Below are 16,432 nucleotides of genomic sequence, written 5' to 3' on the forward strand. Positions count from 1 at the left end.
GGAAAACACACGTGTATGTCCCATGCGTAGGTAAGTCTCGTAAGCGTGCTTTACACGGGTGCAACTGAACGGCCGCAAGATGTTGACAACATGTCGACAACATGGCTGTGGTCAAGACGCGCCCGACGAACTTTCCGTGTTTACATGCTAATAGAGCTCGCTGAAAGCAGTCGTTTGACACCATCCTGGAAGAAAACAAAGGGGGTTTAGGGGGTGTACGGCACGGTACGGCACGGTCGGTCGTCGGTCAGGGGGGGTCGGGAGGTTTTGCGGGGTGGGGTCTGGAACTATTGTTCGTACCCCCCCCCTGAATGACGTGGATCATTCACACCGTATATGAGGTGGGCTACAGCCGCGGTGAAGGCGGATTGAGATGGACCAGCGGCACTCCGTGCGGACGAGCTGCCTGGCGCCGCAGAGAGCGTGGCCGCCTGAGAGCAGCTCGTCGATACACACACAGACTCACACACACGTTGCTTCACCTGTTCACCAGTACGATGTTGGGGGGGTTGCCTTGCGCCAAGCGAGGGGGCCCCTCGGGCGAGCAGTGCCCAGGCACGGCGGCACGTGCTGGAGGTCAGCAGGAGCTTGCAGGAGCTTGCAGGCGCGCGACGTCACTGATGCCTCCATGCTCATACGCATGCGGGCAAAGTGCCAGCCTGCCAGGTGCACGGCTCCCTGCATTGGTGACCGAACAGCAATTTGCGGCGGGACAACCTACTCGCGCCGTTCAACCTGTACTCATATACCGCGTCAACATTCGCCACTGTGAAAGTGAAAGGCCCATGAAGGGCCCAAGGCCCCTGGCCAGTGGTGCAGAGGCGGGTGGGGGTGGGGTGCGCCGTGTTTGACATTGACTGAAGCCCTAGGCGGCGTACATGGTGGCAAGGGCAAGTAGGATGGTGTTGGGACTCTCAATTTATCAAGGAAGCGACCGCACACACGGCTTCAACGGCGGCACCCAGAGGGCACCCGAGTCATGCCAAAGCTGGACACACGGATGGACTTCACTCATGAGAGGTGCCCCTCCCTCTTTGGTCGGTCATGGCCGCTGATGCGGTAGACTGTAAACTGTCAGGCACCTTGAGGTGTACCATGGTAAAAAGAGCGGGAAGCCAGGAAGTGGCAGGAACAGCTGCCAAGGAACAAGCTGTGCGTCAGTTCCAGGTTTGGAACCTGAAAAGTTTTATAGTCGCCCATAACTTGTCTTCAATAATTCCCCATCACGCAAACAGCTTGAACCATGTCTAGCCTCGTTCTGCAGCGCACTCATGCGCTCGGCCCGCAGCGTTGCGGCGGCCAAACTGCGAGCCGACCTGGGCCACTCCCAATTGCTCCGCGAGCTTGCTTCTCAGGAAACAGTCACTCTAAGTTTGAGAGGTCAACGCACCAAATAGGGCCTCAGGTGTTGTGGCGCACGGAACGCAAATGCCCACACGTCTCGACGTCGGCGACGGCTACAGAAAATGTTGCCGATGATTTCGATGACGAAGATTTGGAGGATATCGGTCTAGGTGGCGGTGAGGTGGAGGCAATCGACGAGTCGCAATTGGGGCCGCTGCCGGAGGTCCGCCACCAAGGTGCGGGCTGCGACGACCAGTTTGGGGGGGGGCGGGTTGGGGAGGGGAGCCTTGCCCATTCGGAGGGTAAAGCACAACTCGTCACGGAAACGCGGCAAGCGCAAGTGGGTGTCCAGGAGATGCATCAGAGTCTCGTGGAAGTATGGGGGCCGTGTTCAGGTTTGGCAGTCAGTGTAAACGTGGTACCTGAACACCACCCTCCGCTACATTTTACGTTGAACCACGCAACCATGCCCTAAATGTCTGCAAAACCATTGCGCGCACACAGGCCCCATGCACATCAAGGACCGCAAGTTGTGGCGCGCCCGGGCGGAGGCTCTGGCCAAGGAGAAGAAGCTCATCCGCGTGCAGGTGCGGCAGCGGGCGGCAGGGGGCCAGGCCACATGCCGGCATGTGGTGACGGCATGTGGTGACTACCTATAAGTACACTCTTTTCAGCCTGTTGCAGCTGCTGGGGCGCTGGGGGCGCTCAACCTGCGCTTGAACATTGTTAGCCCAACAGCAGCTCCATTTGATCAAATGGCACACTCCGACAACTGCGCTGGCTACCCCAAACCCCCTTACCCCTATCCCGCCACACGCGCCCGCACAGGTGGGTCAGCTGGGCATCACGCCGGCCTTCCTGCGCGCCACGTCCGACGTGCTGCAGAAGCACGGCCTGGTGCGGGTCAAGCTGGGCGAGGGCAGCGGCGTGGAGCGAGCCAACGCCGCCGACGTACTGGAGAGATATCTGGACGCCGTGTGTGTGCACCAGATTGGGTTCACCATCACACTGTACCGGCGCCAGGGCCTGCCGCGCCCGACCAACACGCAGCCGCTGAATGAGGAGCAGCGCGTGCTGGCGGCGGCGGAGCTGGCGGCGGCGGAGGCGGAGGCCGCGGCGGCGTCGGCGGAGGCCGCGGCGCGGCGGGAGGCGAAGAAGCGCGCGGGGCAGCAGAAGCCGCAACAGCGGCCACCGGAGTTCAGCGTGATGTGAGGCGGCTGTGAGGATTGGTGCACCGGGGTGACCCCTGGCTGGATGTGGTAGGAGGGAGTGCCGCGGACGGATGTGTTGCCAGGTTCAGGTGGAGGCCGAGCCGCAGGGAATGTGAACGAGGATGGGCGACAATTCCATTGATTCCATAGCTACTATACGTCTATAGAATGACGTCAAAACGCTACTAACTTGTTACCAAGCACGCTCTGCAAACGGCAAAGAGAGAACTGTGACACTGTTAAGCTGGCACCAGAGCTGGCTTCGTTCCGTTCCTCAATAACAGTAGTAATTCTGAATCACTGCGCGAAAAAAAGACAGAAGAGAGTATGTGTATGCAACTCAGCCTTTGACTTTTGGAAGCTGCAATTTTCCTTCATCGCTTTGCACGTCCTTCCAGCTTCGCGTAGTCAGGGCAGCATTTGCTCGTATGTAAGACTTAATCCAGAGCCACTGGCTGGCGTGGATTAGGAGGCTAAGAGGCTTGCGGCAATAATGCTGTCGCTGGCGGAGCACGCAGACCAGCTCAGCTCGGCGATCCAGCTGCGGGGCAATCTCGCAGGGGAGAGCGTGCTGGTGCTGCGCGCGCTGCAGGACAAACTTGCGGAGCTAAACGCCAAACTCGCGCCCATCCATGAGCGGGCCACTGCCCTCACATGGGCCGAGGACAACATCACCAAGGCGAAGCTTGCCACGGACGAGCTGCTGCGCCACATCGATGTGACTCGGAAAGTAGAAAGCGTGCTGCGGCTGGGCCCGGGCCGCAGCGAGGAGCAGCTGGAGGTGTTCCTGGGGGCTGTGGGGCGACTGGAGGAGGCGCTCGACCACCTGGAGGCAAACCTGGTGGAGGCTGTGACGCAGGTGAGGGGAAAGGCCAGGGGAGATTGTTAGGACATTCATGAATCAAAAGAAATGCGGTAAATGACGCGAAACCAGCGGGGAATTCGAGCAACTGGTGGCGTGTGGCGTCACTGGCGTGGTCAGGGCACAGCGCCAGAGCACCGGGCAAAAGCCGCAACTCTCTCCCACTGGAGCCGATGCCCCCTACCAAATGTGCCCCCGCTCGCCCACCTGCCCGAAACGGCGCTGACGATCGCGTACAGCCGTACGAGCACGCGGCCTCGGTGTATGAACGCGCCATGTCGGACTGCGAGGCGGACTTTGCGGCGGTGCTGGCGGCGCACGGCACAGCGCGGCTACCCTCAGCGGCGTGGCTGGCGGACAAGGCCGCGCCGGAGAACCTGCGGGGTGCGTGGGTCGGGCGGCGAGGTTGGGTGGTGTGGGGCGTAAGAACACCGTGGCATTTTGGAATACTGACGGGTAGGACGTGGTGGGTGCGGGACAGGGTGTCACAGGCAAGATAACTGCACCGTACGACAAAGAGCTGGGACGCAAAGCACAGGCACCGCCGCTGCTTCGCCGCCTGCTTGCAGCCTCCATCGCCAACCCCGAGATGGAGCTGCTGCCTGCCGCCGCGGTGGGGCGGGTGAGCCGGCTGGCCGAGGTGATGCTGCGGGCGCGGCACGTGGCCTGCCTGGACACGTACGCGCAGGTGCGGAGGAGGGGGTTACGGTCGTTCTAGATCCCACCTGCAGGTCCAGGGGAGGGGCGAGACCCATCACCAAAGGGGAGCGGGCCGGGTGGGTGCTGGGTAGTTGTCTGCACAACCGCAGAGTCAAGCGAAACCCAGAGCCCTGGGGAGATGACAGGCGGGCGGTAGTGGTGCCGGAGGGGTGCAAGGCTACCAGCGGTCGGGCGGTAGTGATGGTGGGAATGTGCGGTCACATGGGTGCGAGCGCCACCCAGGGGGCTCTTGTCGAGCCTCCATCCACCTCTTACAGCCCTCACCCGGCCTCTCACCACCCGCTGCTCACACAGGCCCGCAGCCGCGCCCTGGACATGTTGTTGGCGCTGGTGGGGCTGGACCCCTCGACCCTGGGGCTGGCGGGGCCGGGGGCAGGAGGCGGCGGCGGCCGCGGTGGGGCCGGCAGCGGCGCCAGCATGGGCGGCGGTGGGCTGGCGCTGCAGCTGCAGAGCGCCGACCAGCTGCAGCGGCTGGTGGGTGGCAGGGAGCGCGTGGTGTGTCCTTTGTGGGTGCGGGGTTGGATTGATGGGAGCCGCGTGGTAACAGTCAGGCAATGCACCTGCTGCTCATTCCCTGTTCAACCCCAACGCATCCCGCCCCCAACGGCCTGCAGGTTGTGGGCTGGTCCACTCAGCTGCGTGTGCTGCTGGTTGGCGCATCCGCGGAGCTGGCGCTGGCGCAGGACGTGAGCGTAGGCGGGCGAGGGGCGTTGGTTCCGCCATCCCATGGGAAAGCAAAAACAACAAGGGGGCAGGGGCTCCGTCAGCAGTGGGCGCAATGTAGTGTGTGTATGGGAGGGGTATGCGCCCGAGCCCAAAAGGTCCCAATAGTCAAGGGATCGTCGCCCAACCCAGAAAAGGGGGGGGGAATGGGCACGGCGCGTGCAAGACACCAGTTAGCCTGCAGCTCACTCCTCCGTCATGGCACAGTCGCCAGCGCCACAACCCCCCCCACGCCCTCGGCACACGCGGCCTGCCTCGCCCCTCCCAGGTGTGGCAGTCGCCGTACGACGAGGTGACGTTCAGCGAGACCATCAGCCGCTCGCTGAGGCTCGTGCTGCAGGTCAGGAGTTTTGGAGGCCGCCCCGGGTCGGGTCGGGTTTGAAGGGAGCAGGGGCTATTGGCAGCGCAGTGCGTGAGGGGCGAGAGATTCACTTGCCTATATCCAGGCGGTGGGCTGTTGGGAGCGAACGGCCTAGCCGCCTGCTGCCCATGCTGCGCTCCGTCGTTCAAGCCGGCATTCCTCACGCACACCGATTATGGTGCCGTTGTCGCCGTCGCCTCCAGGTGGGCAAGGCGGTGTGTGAGGGCCGCGGCGCGGGGCGCTCCCCGGACCGGCTGTTTGCGCTGCTGCAGATGCACCAGTCCCTCATGGTGAGGGCCGGGCAGGCGCAGGGGTGGGACACGGCCGGCCTAGGCCTGGGCAATGAGCCGCTGTGTGGTATCCTCCCTCTTGCCCTTGCCTCCCTCGGCCCCTGTTCGCCCTCCTCCTCCCCTACCTCTGCGCCCATCTCCATTCCTCCTCCCTTCCTCCCGCCCTTCCTTCCCTCCTCCGCCTCCTCCCCCCCCCTCGCCCCCCCCCAGGAGCTGCTCCCCTACCTGGACGACCTGCTGTCAGCCCGCGAGCGCTGCACCGGCCTGCTCAACGAGGCGCACCTGCTGGGGGTCATGATCGGCCGGGCGGCGCGGCAGGTGCGGGAGAGAGGGAGAGGGAGGGGGAGGGACACCGGGTGGTTGGGGGGGCAGGGGGCGCGGAGAGGGGGCAGGCAGATGCGAGGGCAGTGGGCTGCGCGGGTGGCGTGGATGTGGCGACGGCGGCGAGGAAGTCGGTGGCTTGGATTGGGGTCACTCCCAGGGAGACTACGTCACCGGGCACAGCCATCCAACCTCCTGCCTGCCTGCCTGCCTGCCTGCCTGCCTCTCTCCCTGGCTGCCCTCACGTCCCTCACGCCCCCTCTTCCTGCTCGCAGCTGTTTGCGGACTTTGAGGAGGCGGTGGGCGGGCGGGCGGGCGGCGGCGCGGGCCTGTCCGCCGCCGACGCCGCCGCCTCCAAGCTGACCATGCTGGACGGCACCGTGCACCCCATATGCGCCACCACACTGTCCTTCCTCAAGGTGGGCGTGTGCTGTGCGTGACGCGTTTCATCGGTTCCAGGATGCTGTAACAGACGTTGTGATGGAGGGGGCCTGGGCCGTTCGAACGTGGTCGAACGAGGCGGGGCCGTCATTGCGCCGGCCGCAACACAAACCAACGGGGTTTCTTGTCTTCTGTCGTGTGAGCCCTGGCCTCCCTATTCCTGCCTGCACTTCTCGCAGCGGCTGTTCACCTACCCCAACGCCCTGTCGCTGCTGTTCGCGCCCTCGGGTGCGGGCGGCAGCGTGTCGGGTGGCGGCGCGGCGGAGGCGGCGGCGGCGGCGGCCGCGGCGGCTAGCAGCAGCATCATGCACATCCTGATGAGGCTGCTGGAGGTGAGCTGGCGGTTACACGGCTCTGGGTTGTGCGGGGTACACGTAATGGAATGGGGCCATCGGCTCTCGCACCCCTGCCGCGCTGCTGCTCGCTGCTTCCCCCTTGTACCGGATCACGCACACCTGCTCACGCGTTCTTGCATCGCCCCCTCTCCTTACGGGATTGGTTCAACGTTAACCCCCTCTCCAACCCACCCCTACGCACTCAGGCTCTGGAGGCCAAGGCGCGCGCCTACAAGTCTCCGGCGCTGGGGTCTCTGTTCCTCATGAACAATGTACACTATATGGTGTGGACCGTGGAGCAAGCGGCGGCAGGTGGGCGGGAGTGGGAAGGGTTTCCAGACATGACCAGGGGTTACGAGAAGACCTGCCGCTGGATGGGTTGATCACAGAAAGCGCCGTTTGAGAGCCTGTTTCGGACTGGATGCAAGTGGAACGTGTGCAGTCAGTGCATCAGGGAGAGAACAAGCAAAACCATGTAGTCTTGGTGCGTGTTGCCGCATGGCCCTCACAGCTGACAAGCAGAAGGCGTCGGCAGCAGCTGCAGCCAAGACCTCAGCCGCTGCCGCCGCCGAGGCGGAAGCGGATGCAGAGGCGGCGTCGCTGGAGGCGGAGGGCGCGACCGTGCGGGCACGTCGCCGGGCGCGGCGAGCGGCTGAGGCGGCGGCTGAGGCGGCTGAGGCGGAGGCGGCGGCCGCAGCGGCTGCGCACCCCGACGCGGCGGTGCCTGGCGGACTGGCGGTGCTGGGTCGTGCCTGGGTGGAGCGACACAAGGTGAGACCATGCAGATGTGTCCAAGTGCATTTGCGCGATGTAGGCGCGCGCAGCTTCCCACGCGATAGCCCTCGCCTCCTTCCTCCACCCGCTGTGTGCCACGCCCCCCTCCCCTGCCCCTCACCCCCCCCCCCAGGACATCGTGGAGCACTACGGCGCCGCCTACCAGGAGGCCAGCTGGAAGCCGCTCACAGAGCTGCTGGAGGCCGTGGTGGTCACCGAGGTGCGCCGCGTGTATGGCGGTATGGCGGTATGGGTTTGTCCTTTGTTGACAGGGGGTTCCGCCATCCCAAGTAAGCAGCCATGCGAGTAAATTAGGGGGTACGGTATATGCGCAAGCTTGAGGAATAGATGGGAGGGGAAGAAAGGGCGTGAGGCGGTTGGACGGGCGGGGGCTTTATGGTTGTTGTCGTATGGCGCAGGTCGCGGCACTGCGGCCCGCTATCACTGGCCGCCGTCGCGCGCCGCCAAGTACGGGTGCTAACACCTCCCGGCGCTGCCTGCAGACCGACAAGGAGCCATCCGACCCGGGCCGCTTCAAGAACTGGGTCAAGTCCAAGTTCGCCAAGATCAACACGCTAATGGAGGGAGTGCTCAAGCAGCAGGTGGGTTTGGGGCGGATGCTGGTGAGCGCGAGCGTCACAGAGCGCAGGGGCAAACAAGAACAAAATTTGGGGAAAAGTGGGGCTGTGCTCACGCCACGTCTCCCCATCTTTGCATCAAGGGCAGAAACATGTGTGTGGCGTGTAGCTCCAGCATGCAAGGGGCTGAGGGCTGGGTGGGGAGGTGGAGTGGTGGGCGGCAGCAAAGGCAGCGGCGGTCACGTCGAGGCAGGGCACACGCGCTATGAGTCCATTGCCACCTGCGGCCAAATGGCCAATGCATTCATGTGTGCCCTCTTGCGCGCTTTGCCGCATGCGCACGAACAACAGTCGTCGTGGACCATCCCGGATGCCAAGCTGAAAAATGCAGTGCGCAAGGTCATCAAGCAGGTACGCGCATGCGTGCGTTTGGATTGACAAGGAAGGGGATGCACTAATGTGTGTGCGCGCTGGGTCGCGGACACGGTCGTGTGTGTTGGTTGGCTCGCCCCCCAAAGGGGGGCGACAGCCTTAGTCCTCGACCAGAACCATACATTAGTTTTTGCAGTTTTTGCGTTTTCGTGAAAGCGTGTATGCAAGTAGCGGCTGCTTTGGAGTATTTGTCAAGCGGAGAAACCTTTGAAAACATGCAACACAGAAAAACCGGTAGAAAAAGCGCACCTCCCAGGCCATGTCCAAGGCCTTGATGTGGACCCATCACCAAGCCAAGGCCCGGCGAAGCCAAACGCACGAAGCCACAAGCCTAGCCTAAGCCAAAGCCGCAAGCCAAAGCCAAAGCCAGAGCCAAAGCCAAAGCCAAAGCCAAAGCCAAGCCGAAGTCGAAGAATGTCGACCCAGCGGAGCGGTGTTGCCCGTGGGCCGCCGCCGCCGCCGCCGGGGCGTGTGGAGCCGCAACCGTGCTGCTGCAACGCGCCTGAACCTCGCCCCCGGTCCCTACCATAGCCAACGTGGCATAGATGACAAGTGCAGTGCACGCACAGGCAAGGGCAGGAAGCGCAGCGCGAGCGCGAAATTGCAAGGCCGAGGCGACCCAGCAGAGCGATGTTGCCCGTGGGCCGCCGCCGTGGGCCGCCGCCGGGGCGTGTGAATCTCGCCTCCAGCCCCCACCATAGCTGACGTCGCATAGCAAGTCGGCAAGTGCAGTGCACGCACAGGCAACAGCAGGAAGCGCAGCACCAGCGCTAGGGCGTGTCAGCATCCTAGATCCTAGATTTGTACCCACCCAAAACACACGCACTAACTTGGATTTCCGCCCCCCCCCTGCGCGCGCAGCGCACACTTGTGCTGTCTCCTGCCTCGTCACGCCTACCAGCTCAGCACGCTGTAACTTTCCCCGCTTGAATGCTCTGGTGCACGTCTGTCAATCCAGGGATCGCTATCTTAACACCTTGCGCTCACAGCCAGCCTCGGCTACACGCTTCTAGCGCTGAAGCCTCGCCTGCGCACTTCCCCTCAAGCGAGAAATCCGCACAAAGGGCGAGCCATCGCGCTGCGGAGCGGGGAGGTTTGGTGTGCGTGATTGTGTACCCTCCCTTTCCACCCCGTGCACCTCCTGCCCTCCTCCGCACAACCCATCAGGACGTGCTTCCACTGTACGGCGAGTTCTGGGAGCGCTACACGGAGGTGGACTTCACCACACACCCAGACAAGTACCTGCGGTGGGTGCTGGCCCGCCTGTCTGTTGGGGACGGCAGTGGTAGGCGCTGCCGTGGAGTACCTGCTCCTGGGGCGGGAGCTCCCTGGAGGAGTCTCGGCCCGACTGCGGGGCGGGGCTTGTTTCCACGCAGCAGCAGCTACGCGCGCAGAGATCCCCCTTTCTTTTAGCACTTTGAGCGTGATGCGGATCGCTCTCAACGGCTTCGACCGCCCCTGCCTCGTTGTTCATACCGTCATCTGATTAGCCCTGTGCGAAATCCCCCCTCCTTCCACAGCTATCCGCCCGAGCAGCTGGAGCACGTCATTGACCACACGCTTTTTGAAGGCCGTGCTGCGCCGCCGCGGGCGGGCGGCGGCGGCGGGCAGGCAGGTGGCGGCGGCGGCCTGCTCAGCTTCAGCAGCCCCGGCAGCGTCAAGAGCGCCGCGACGGGGCGCGCGGGGAAGGACGCAGGAGGGGGCGGTGGGGGCGGTAGCGCGGCGTTTCCGCCAGGTGTGCCGGCGTCCACGCAGAGCCGTGTGAGCAGCAAGGTTGGCAGCGTGCGTCGGTGATGCATGTTTTGTGATGAGGCTTTGATTGGTGTTTGGGGGTGAGTTCGAGAAAGCCAAGGGCGATGGCTGAGGAGGACGCGGGTGACGGTCTGAGGAAGCGGTGACGCTGGTGAAGTGGGGGAACTGGCGGACGCCAGGGGTGGGTGGAGTAGACTGTCGAAGATTTGCAATTGCTTCATTTGATCGTAGGGCAGTAGGGCGGTGTGCCGTATGCGTGCAAGCCCGCAATGATTTGAGGTGCTCCTGTTCATGACAGGTCGAGCAGTATGTTACACAAGCATGACGCCTGTTCTCGTGCCCATTTCATTGGAGACTCCGCAAGAACAATAGATATAGGATCAGCAGCGCGTCTAGCTCGTTTAAAAGTGTCATCACAAAACAACAGTCAAATCCTGTGGCGCTACAGCTGCAATACGCCTAGCCAGCGGCGTCGCGTACAGCCGTGCGCTATCGTATTGCGTCTCTCACACACCGACACACGTGCCGCCGTGCCTTGACTGGTCCGACGGTACGATCATCAGCAATCATCAAATGTCATTCGAAGCTCGTCATCCGTATCATCCTCATCACGACAGGGATCACGGCAGCGACATGATGTGCACCGACTGGTCCTTGGTCATGCACCTGCGGCGTGCGGACACAAACTCAAGTTCAAAGGCGGTCGCTGGCGAAGGGAGGTCGCGCGCGGCATGTGTCTACATGTTTGTTGTCCTGCTGCATCTGCAACCGCGCTGCTCCTGAGGTTGCAGGAGCTCGGCGCCAGGGGCCGTGGCCGTCCCGCATGCGCGGCGTGCACGCACACACGCATGCACACAGTAACAACCCTCCCCCTCGTGCTATCCTAGCACACACACATCCACACACATACTCTTTATGCCATCCTAACACGCACACGCGCGCACGCACCTGTGGTCTTGGATGCGCTTGGACTTGTCGCTTGTGAGCACCAGCCGCTCGGCGTCGATCCAGGCAGCGCCCTCCACGTTGCAGTATTGCTGCGCGTGTATGCGGATATGTGCGTGTGTGTGTTAGTCAGGGAGCAAAAGGGAAGGATGCGTGTGTGTGTGTGGTTTGGAGAGGGCATGTGTGTCTGTGTCATGTGTATGTGCGCGCGTGATGCGGGCTGTCCACATCTCGCAAGGTGCCACCCCAGCTCCATGAACCCAGCCTCCCCTCCCCTCAACTCCAGCGCCGCCAGCCCCTGCAGCCCCACCTTGTGGCAGTCGTCGGTGCGCGGGAAGTGGTAAATCTGACCCGCGGGCTCGCCGGCGATGGGGTTCTTCACAAACTCCATCTCCTGTGAGTGAGGTGGCGTGCGCGTATGCAGCGGTGCAGCGTGTTGTTGGTATGCGCCGGTGTTACTTCGCTGTGGGTTTCACTGTGGGCTCTTGAACATCCGGATGCAAGGAGGGCATCTGGGCATGGCTTGGGCAGGATGATGATGACGCCATTCTCGCCAGGGGCAACACACAAGCACACGCTCACCGTCCAGTCGAACTTGCCCACCCACACCGCCGCGTCCTCTTGGCTGACCTGTGGGGTGCATGCGTGGGGTGCGTGTGGGCGAGCGGGCGAGGGGCCCGTCAGCTAGGCACCTGTGGCCCTGGCTAGCCACTGGGACTCTGCGCGGGCGGACGCAGCACAGCGGCATGCCATACACGGTATGCCGGCCGCAGCGCAACACGCCCGCAGCAGCATGAGCAGCATGAGCAGCAGTGCCTGGCCCCATCCGGCGGGTTGTGCCAGCCACTCACAATGGCCACGTCCTCGCCGAAGTCGCCGTGGAATGCAATGGCTGCGGAAGTGGCGGCAGCACACACCATTAATGGCATGGGCCGTCAAGGGAGGAGGCAGCGCACTATTTACGCAGTAGCAGGTTCAGCCACACCGCGTGTGTTGGGTACAGCAGCTGTGGCCATGCATGCTGTACGTATTGTAGTGCACATGCGGCAGCACGACAAAGGGACCACACGGGCATGCCGTAACACCAACGGACCAACAAACAAAGGGACGCACCTGCGTAGTCCAGGAGGAAAGCATCCTCGGGCAGCACAATGACCTTCTCCACGTTCCAGCTGCGTGGACGGGTGCGGGGCTCTGGTCAGCACGTGCGTACTTTAACCCGCTCCCGATGCCGAGTGCCAGCAGCAGGATTGTCGGGGGGCTGACCAGCAACGGCGCACGGGCCCCACCTTGTGCATGCACACGCGTGCCGTATGCCAGTACCATCCCCCATGAGCGCAGTACAGGCACACTGCCATCACGCAGCCGCACTTATCCGGTCCAACCTCACACACAAACACACACGCGCGCACCTTTCCTCCCTTTTCATTCCTCACTTCGCCGCACGCACACACACACACACACACACACACACACACACACACACACACACACACACACAAACACACTCGTGCCAGGCACTCACATGCACTCGTCATACTGGTCCTCGGGCGCGCGGTAGGTGGCCCACACCAGACGGCCGTTGCCGCGCTGCACGTGACGGCGGCAGGAGGGGACAGGGGAGTTGCGTGATGAGCATGACGTGTCACTGCATACCGTAATCGAGGCGCGCGGCCCCACGCGGGATGGCGTCCCGCGGCTGGGCACGGGGCAACACGGGTGGACAGGCATTGGACAAAGGGCCGCACAGGGCCGGCGCCGGGGGCCAGCACACCACGCACCTGCAGGCCCGGCGGGTCGGGACCGATGATGGTCTTGCAGAAGTTGCCTGCGGGGCATATGAGTCACCAGGCACACGTGACACGTCAGAAGGGTCCGTATGGGTGAAGGAGCACCTGCTCCCTCTCACGTGCCACACGAGAGTCAGGACTCACTCAGCCACTTAGGCGGGCCGCATGCAACCCAGGGGCGCAATGCGATCGCTGCACCCCTTCGTGGGGTTCGCCCCCGTGGTCTATGCGGCGCTGCCGTACTCACTCTCACACAAACCCAGCATGTGGCGCTTGCCGTCCCGCTCGAAGACGTGCAGGCTCTCAAATCCCTTGTTCACGTCCTGTGCCGTTTTCAAGACGGTGGGACAGGCGATTTCCAACACGGTGGGGCAGGGGGCGAGGGCAAACACACACGCGCACACACACGTGCCGTGTGGCATGAACAAGCAAGTTCTGCACACAATTGCAGCTGAAGGCTCCTGAAGGACAACCGGTTGCGCCCGCCGCACTGCCGTCGGCGGCACGCACCTGGAGCTGGAAGCGAACCATGCACGTCTCCATCAGCTGTTAGGAGGGGTGGGGCGAGGCGAGGTGGGGTAGGACGAGGTGGAGTGGGGTGACACGGGGTTGCCTCCGTACGTGTACGTGAATGTGCACGCTCGCCACAGACTGTCCACCAAGTAGGTGTTGGCACCACGCACACCCGGTCGCACCACACCGCCGTAGAGGCACGACCATACCAGGGCATACCCCACGTGGACCCACCCCACGCAATGTCCCCTCCCCGTGTGCTTCCTCACACGCACGCTGGTACCCGCACACGCACCCGGTAGTTGGCGCCTTCCTCGGTGAGCTTGAGCTCATACACCACCGGCACCAGCCCGTGCTCCTCGTGCTCAAACGACTCCCGCAGCACGAAGAAGCTGTCACTGGGGGCGTTGTAAGAAATGCCCTGTGTGGGTAGGGAGAGCACACGGCAACTGGGCATGGGTAACGACAAGGCAGGAACAAAAGCGCACACACACATTCAGCGTGATTCCTACCCTTGTGTTCTCAGCTACACACTTCAGTTCCCTTGAAATACGCGCGCGTATGTATGCGCGCATACACACACGCGCGCACGCACATACGCACCTCGAACTGGCTCTCGTCGCCGACCGGCCCCACCAGGCGGTTCTCTGGGCCGCGGAACGAAAAGCGCAGATCCACGCGGCCCAGCGTCCTGCGTGCGTGAGAGGAAATCACAAGGGGAGTGGTCCACACGCGTGTGTATGTGCATGCGTGTTAGTATAACAGGCACCAGACTGGGCAGTGCCGGCCTGACCGACATGCATGAAGAAGCGCGAGCAAGCTTGCCATAGCCCGGCTTGCTAGATATATCACACACGCAGCCCCGACACTTTCATGTCGTCACGCTCCGCCCCGCCCCGCCCGCCCTGCCTCGTCCCAGCAATGCCTGGGTGCCGCCCTTGAGGTTCCAGAATGAGCGAATCCCGCTACCCTTTATCGTCCGACTAGCCATGCCGGGAGCCCCATCCCCCACCCGGCCCCACCCACTTGAGTGAATCGAACACGACGTAATAGGAGCCGTTGGCATAGGCGATACCGCTACCCTCAAAGCGGCGGGTGCGCTGCAAGTGTGGTAAACGAGGTTCGTGTGGGTGGCGCGGCGGGGGATTTTGCAACTGTTCCCAGTAAGACGCAGGCCCTCCCCCTGCGTTCATCAATCAGCCCCATCTCCATGAACGGCTACCCTTCACCCACACACACACACCTGCAGGGTGGGGAAGAGCCCTGCAAATGGCATTTCCTTAACCACCTTGAATGTGCGCCTGTGTGTATGTGGCAGTGCGTGTGTCAAGGGAGGAAACGGTACGAGCACGGATGAAGGCGTGTGCGCCTACATGCACATTTTCCTGCAAGGATGAGCCCCAGAGTCCGGTGCCCCCACCGCCACCCGCGCCTGCACCCGCACACCAGCGCACGTGGCCCTCCGTGCCAGACACGTGCAAGCCGCTACTCGGTACCCAGACATGCTCCCTGCCTCCGTTTGCGCCCCTCCCCGTGCCAACCCGCCACCACCGGCCTGGTGCCGCCGCGGCGCTCGCGGCTCGCTTCCTCACTTGCGGTAGCGGTTCTTATGGCAGAATTTGTCATCCACATAATCGGGGTCGTCCTCGGGGTCAGTGCCCTTCTTGCTGATGCCCAGCATCAGGAAACTGAAGGAAGTGGACAGGGTGGCAGGCACGGGTGTGAGGCGCGGGCGCGAGGGCAGCACCGGGAAACACAGACGGAAGGGGTAGGATAGGGAGAGAGGAGGGGGCGTGCGTAATGCCGGCACCGGCACAACAGGCGTAGAGCTGGGGCTGCGCGAAGGTTTTGCTGCGCCGCTGCGCGGGCAGACCGTGTTGTCACGTGTACTGGTACCGTACCCAGGTGGCCAGCCCGAAGCAAGCTGGCATGCGTCTATTCAATGCTCGCGTCCGTTGCTGACAAGGTGCCCTGGCTGCGGCGCCAATGCAAGCGACAGGGCGGGACTACGGTGGCATCCAGGGGATCGCGACCTTCGCCGCGACCAAGCTGCCTAACTTGACTGCATGCTTACTCGACGTCGGACATGCCCAGTTCCTCGTCGTCACTGTCGTCGTCCCACTCGCCGTCAGCAATGCGAGCGCGCTGCAGTGCGGCCATGCTCTTTTCCGTCTCGTGCAGCAGCTTGCCGGTTGGCCTAGCCACCTTGATAGCAGCTTCACGAGAGCTGACAGCATTCTTTGTGTTCAACCGCGTTGACAGACCAATTGCAGCGAAAGCGGCAAGCAAGGCTAGGAGCAAAGCTCCTCGTGTGGGATAGTGCGCACGCCCCATGACTAAAGCTTTCAACAACTACAGTTTGGTTTAAAACACCGAAATTGGAAGGGAACCCAGGGAACCCGACACACGCTCCGACATCTGACATAACTTTTTGCTGCATGTGCCGGTTTGCGCTGCACGCGGGGACTAATGTTGAATCTTAAAGTTTGTCTTTAGCATTGTCAAGCGATCGGGCGTGCTCGGATGTCTGCACGCCCTGGCAGCCCCGGCAGGGACACGCCACAAGCCAACCTGCGCTCCTTGCAAAGTAATCCACTCGGTTCTCATGGATTGCAAGCCTTGGACTCTTCAGCTGTTCCCTACAGCGCTATGCGGTGAACTGTCACGAAGATGTGGAGTGCCACCGACATCCGCGGACAGGGGCTCCGGGTAGGCCAGGGCCCCGCGCGCAGGGCGGCGCATATAATCACGATCACTGCCATCCTGTCCGACAGTGCTCGAGCACCAGGCTTGTCTGTTTTGCGAAGGGCGCTGCACGCTACAGGGCCTAACGGTAAACCGAAAGCTTTCGGTCGATTGCGTTCATTACAACATGCTTGAACATATACAATAGCAAACTTATCAACTTTGTGTTGTGGGTGAGCAGGTGGGAAAAAGCGATCACTTCCACGGCCCGCTACTGGGGTGCGATCGGTGGGCGGGGCCCTGGGCGTGGCATAGCCCGCGCGCCTGCTTGATGCCTGCATAGTGTGGTTGGGGC

General features: G+C 62.8%; 3 protein-coding genes across 3 annotated transcripts; 2 read left to right on the plus strand and 1 right to left on the minus strand.

Moving 5' to 3' along the window:
• Positions 1-1,106: 1,106 nt before the first annotated feature.
• CHLRE_10g421200v5 (uncharacterized protein) lies at positions 1,107-2,780 on the plus strand. Its single transcript, XM_001702718.2, has 3 exons — positions 1,107-1,580; positions 1,849-1,931; positions 2,173-2,780. The coding sequence occupies exons 1-3, from the start codon at positions 1,244-1,246 to the stop codon at positions 2,554-2,556; spliced, it is 804 nt and encodes a 267-aa protein (XP_001702770.1). The 5' UTR covers positions 1,107-1,243; the 3' UTR covers positions 2,557-2,780.
• Positions 2,781-2,826: 46 nt separating this feature from the next.
• On the plus strand, positions 2,827-10,448 carry CHLRE_10g421250v5 (uncharacterized protein). Its single transcript, XM_001702717.2, has 17 exons — positions 2,827-3,414; positions 3,657-3,801; positions 3,987-4,105; positions 4,432-4,611; positions 4,752-4,823; positions 5,129-5,200; positions 5,425-5,511; positions 5,722-5,829; positions 6,108-6,251; positions 6,453-6,605; positions 6,815-6,920; positions 7,120-7,379; positions 7,516-7,602; positions 7,886-7,984; positions 8,312-8,371; positions 9,560-9,639; positions 9,913-10,448. The coding sequence occupies exons 1-17, from the start codon at positions 3,049-3,051 to the stop codon at positions 10,184-10,186; spliced, it is 2,412 nt and encodes an 803-aa protein (XP_001702769.2). The 5' UTR covers positions 2,827-3,048; the 3' UTR covers positions 10,187-10,448.
• Positions 10,449-10,450: 2 nt separating this feature from the next.
• Positions 10,451-16,256, minus strand: CHLRE_10g421300v5 (uncharacterized protein). Its single transcript, XM_043066475.1, has 16 exons — positions 15,467-16,256; positions 14,985-15,080; positions 14,636-14,693; positions 14,419-14,492; positions 13,996-14,083; positions 13,688-13,813; positions 13,390-13,425; positions 13,127-13,202; positions 12,871-12,917; positions 12,615-12,679; positions 12,203-12,261; positions 11,941-11,981; positions 11,672-11,719; positions 11,400-11,483; positions 11,093-11,181; positions 10,451-10,810 (listed from the first exon to the last, which is right to left on the minus strand). Exons 1-16 carry the CDS (start codon positions 15,550-15,552, stop codon positions 10,765-10,767), a joined length of 1,119 nt encoding a protein of 372 aa, XP_042919872.1. The 5' UTR covers positions 15,553-16,256; the 3' UTR covers positions 10,451-10,764.
• Between the last annotated feature and the right edge of the window lie 176 nt (positions 16,257-16,432).

This window comes from Chlamydomonas reinhardtii, chromosome 10 (genome assembly GCF_000002595.2).
Source record: "Chlamydomonas reinhardtii strain CC-503 cw92 mt+ chromosome 10, whole genome shotgun sequence".
Lineage (NCBI taxonomy): Eukaryota > Viridiplantae > Chlorophyta > Chlorophyceae > Chlamydomonadales > Chlamydomonadaceae > Chlamydomonas > Chlamydomonas reinhardtii.

Excerpts from the sequence above, each read along its gene's own strand:
- CHLRE_10g421200v5 (XM_001702718.2), top strand. The coding sequence starts at position 1,244 with ATGTCTAGCCTCGTTCTGCAGCGCACTCATGCGCTCGGCCCGCAGCGT. Across the intron at positions 1,581-1,848 it reads GCCGGAGGTCCGCCACCAAG|GCCCCATGCACATCAAGGAC; the intron begins GTGCGGGCTGCG and ends GCGCGCACACAG. Across the intron at positions 1,932-2,172 it reads AGAAGCTCATCCGCGTGCAG|GTGGGTCAGCTGGGCATCAC; the intron begins GTGCGGCAGCGG and ends GCGCCCGCACAG.
- CHLRE_10g421250v5 (XM_001702717.2), top strand. The coding sequence starts at position 3,049 with ATGCTGTCGCTGGCGGAGCACGCAGACCAGCTCAGCTCGGCGATCCAG. Across the intron at positions 3,802-3,986 it reads CGCGCCGGAGAACCTGCGGG|CCTCCATCGCCAACCCCGAG; the intron begins GTGCGTGGGTCG and ends GCCTGCTTGCAG. Across the intron at positions 9,640-9,912 it reads CACCCAGACAAGTACCTGCG|CTATCCGCCCGAGCAGCTGG; the intron begins GTGGGTGCTGGC and ends CTCCTTCCACAG.
- CHLRE_10g421300v5 (XM_043066475.1), bottom strand. The coding sequence starts at position 15,552 with ATGGCCGCACTGCAGCGCGCTCGCATTGCTGACGGCGAGTGGGACGAC. Across the intron at positions 13,426-13,687 it reads AGGAAGGCGCCAACTACCGG|CTGATGGAGACGTGCATGGT; the intron begins GTGCGTGTGCGG and ends CCCTCCTAACAG. Across the intron at positions 11,982-12,202 it reads TTTCCTCCTGGACTACGCAG|CCATTGCATTCCACGGCGAC; the intron begins GTGCGTCCCTTT and ends CCACTTCCGCAG.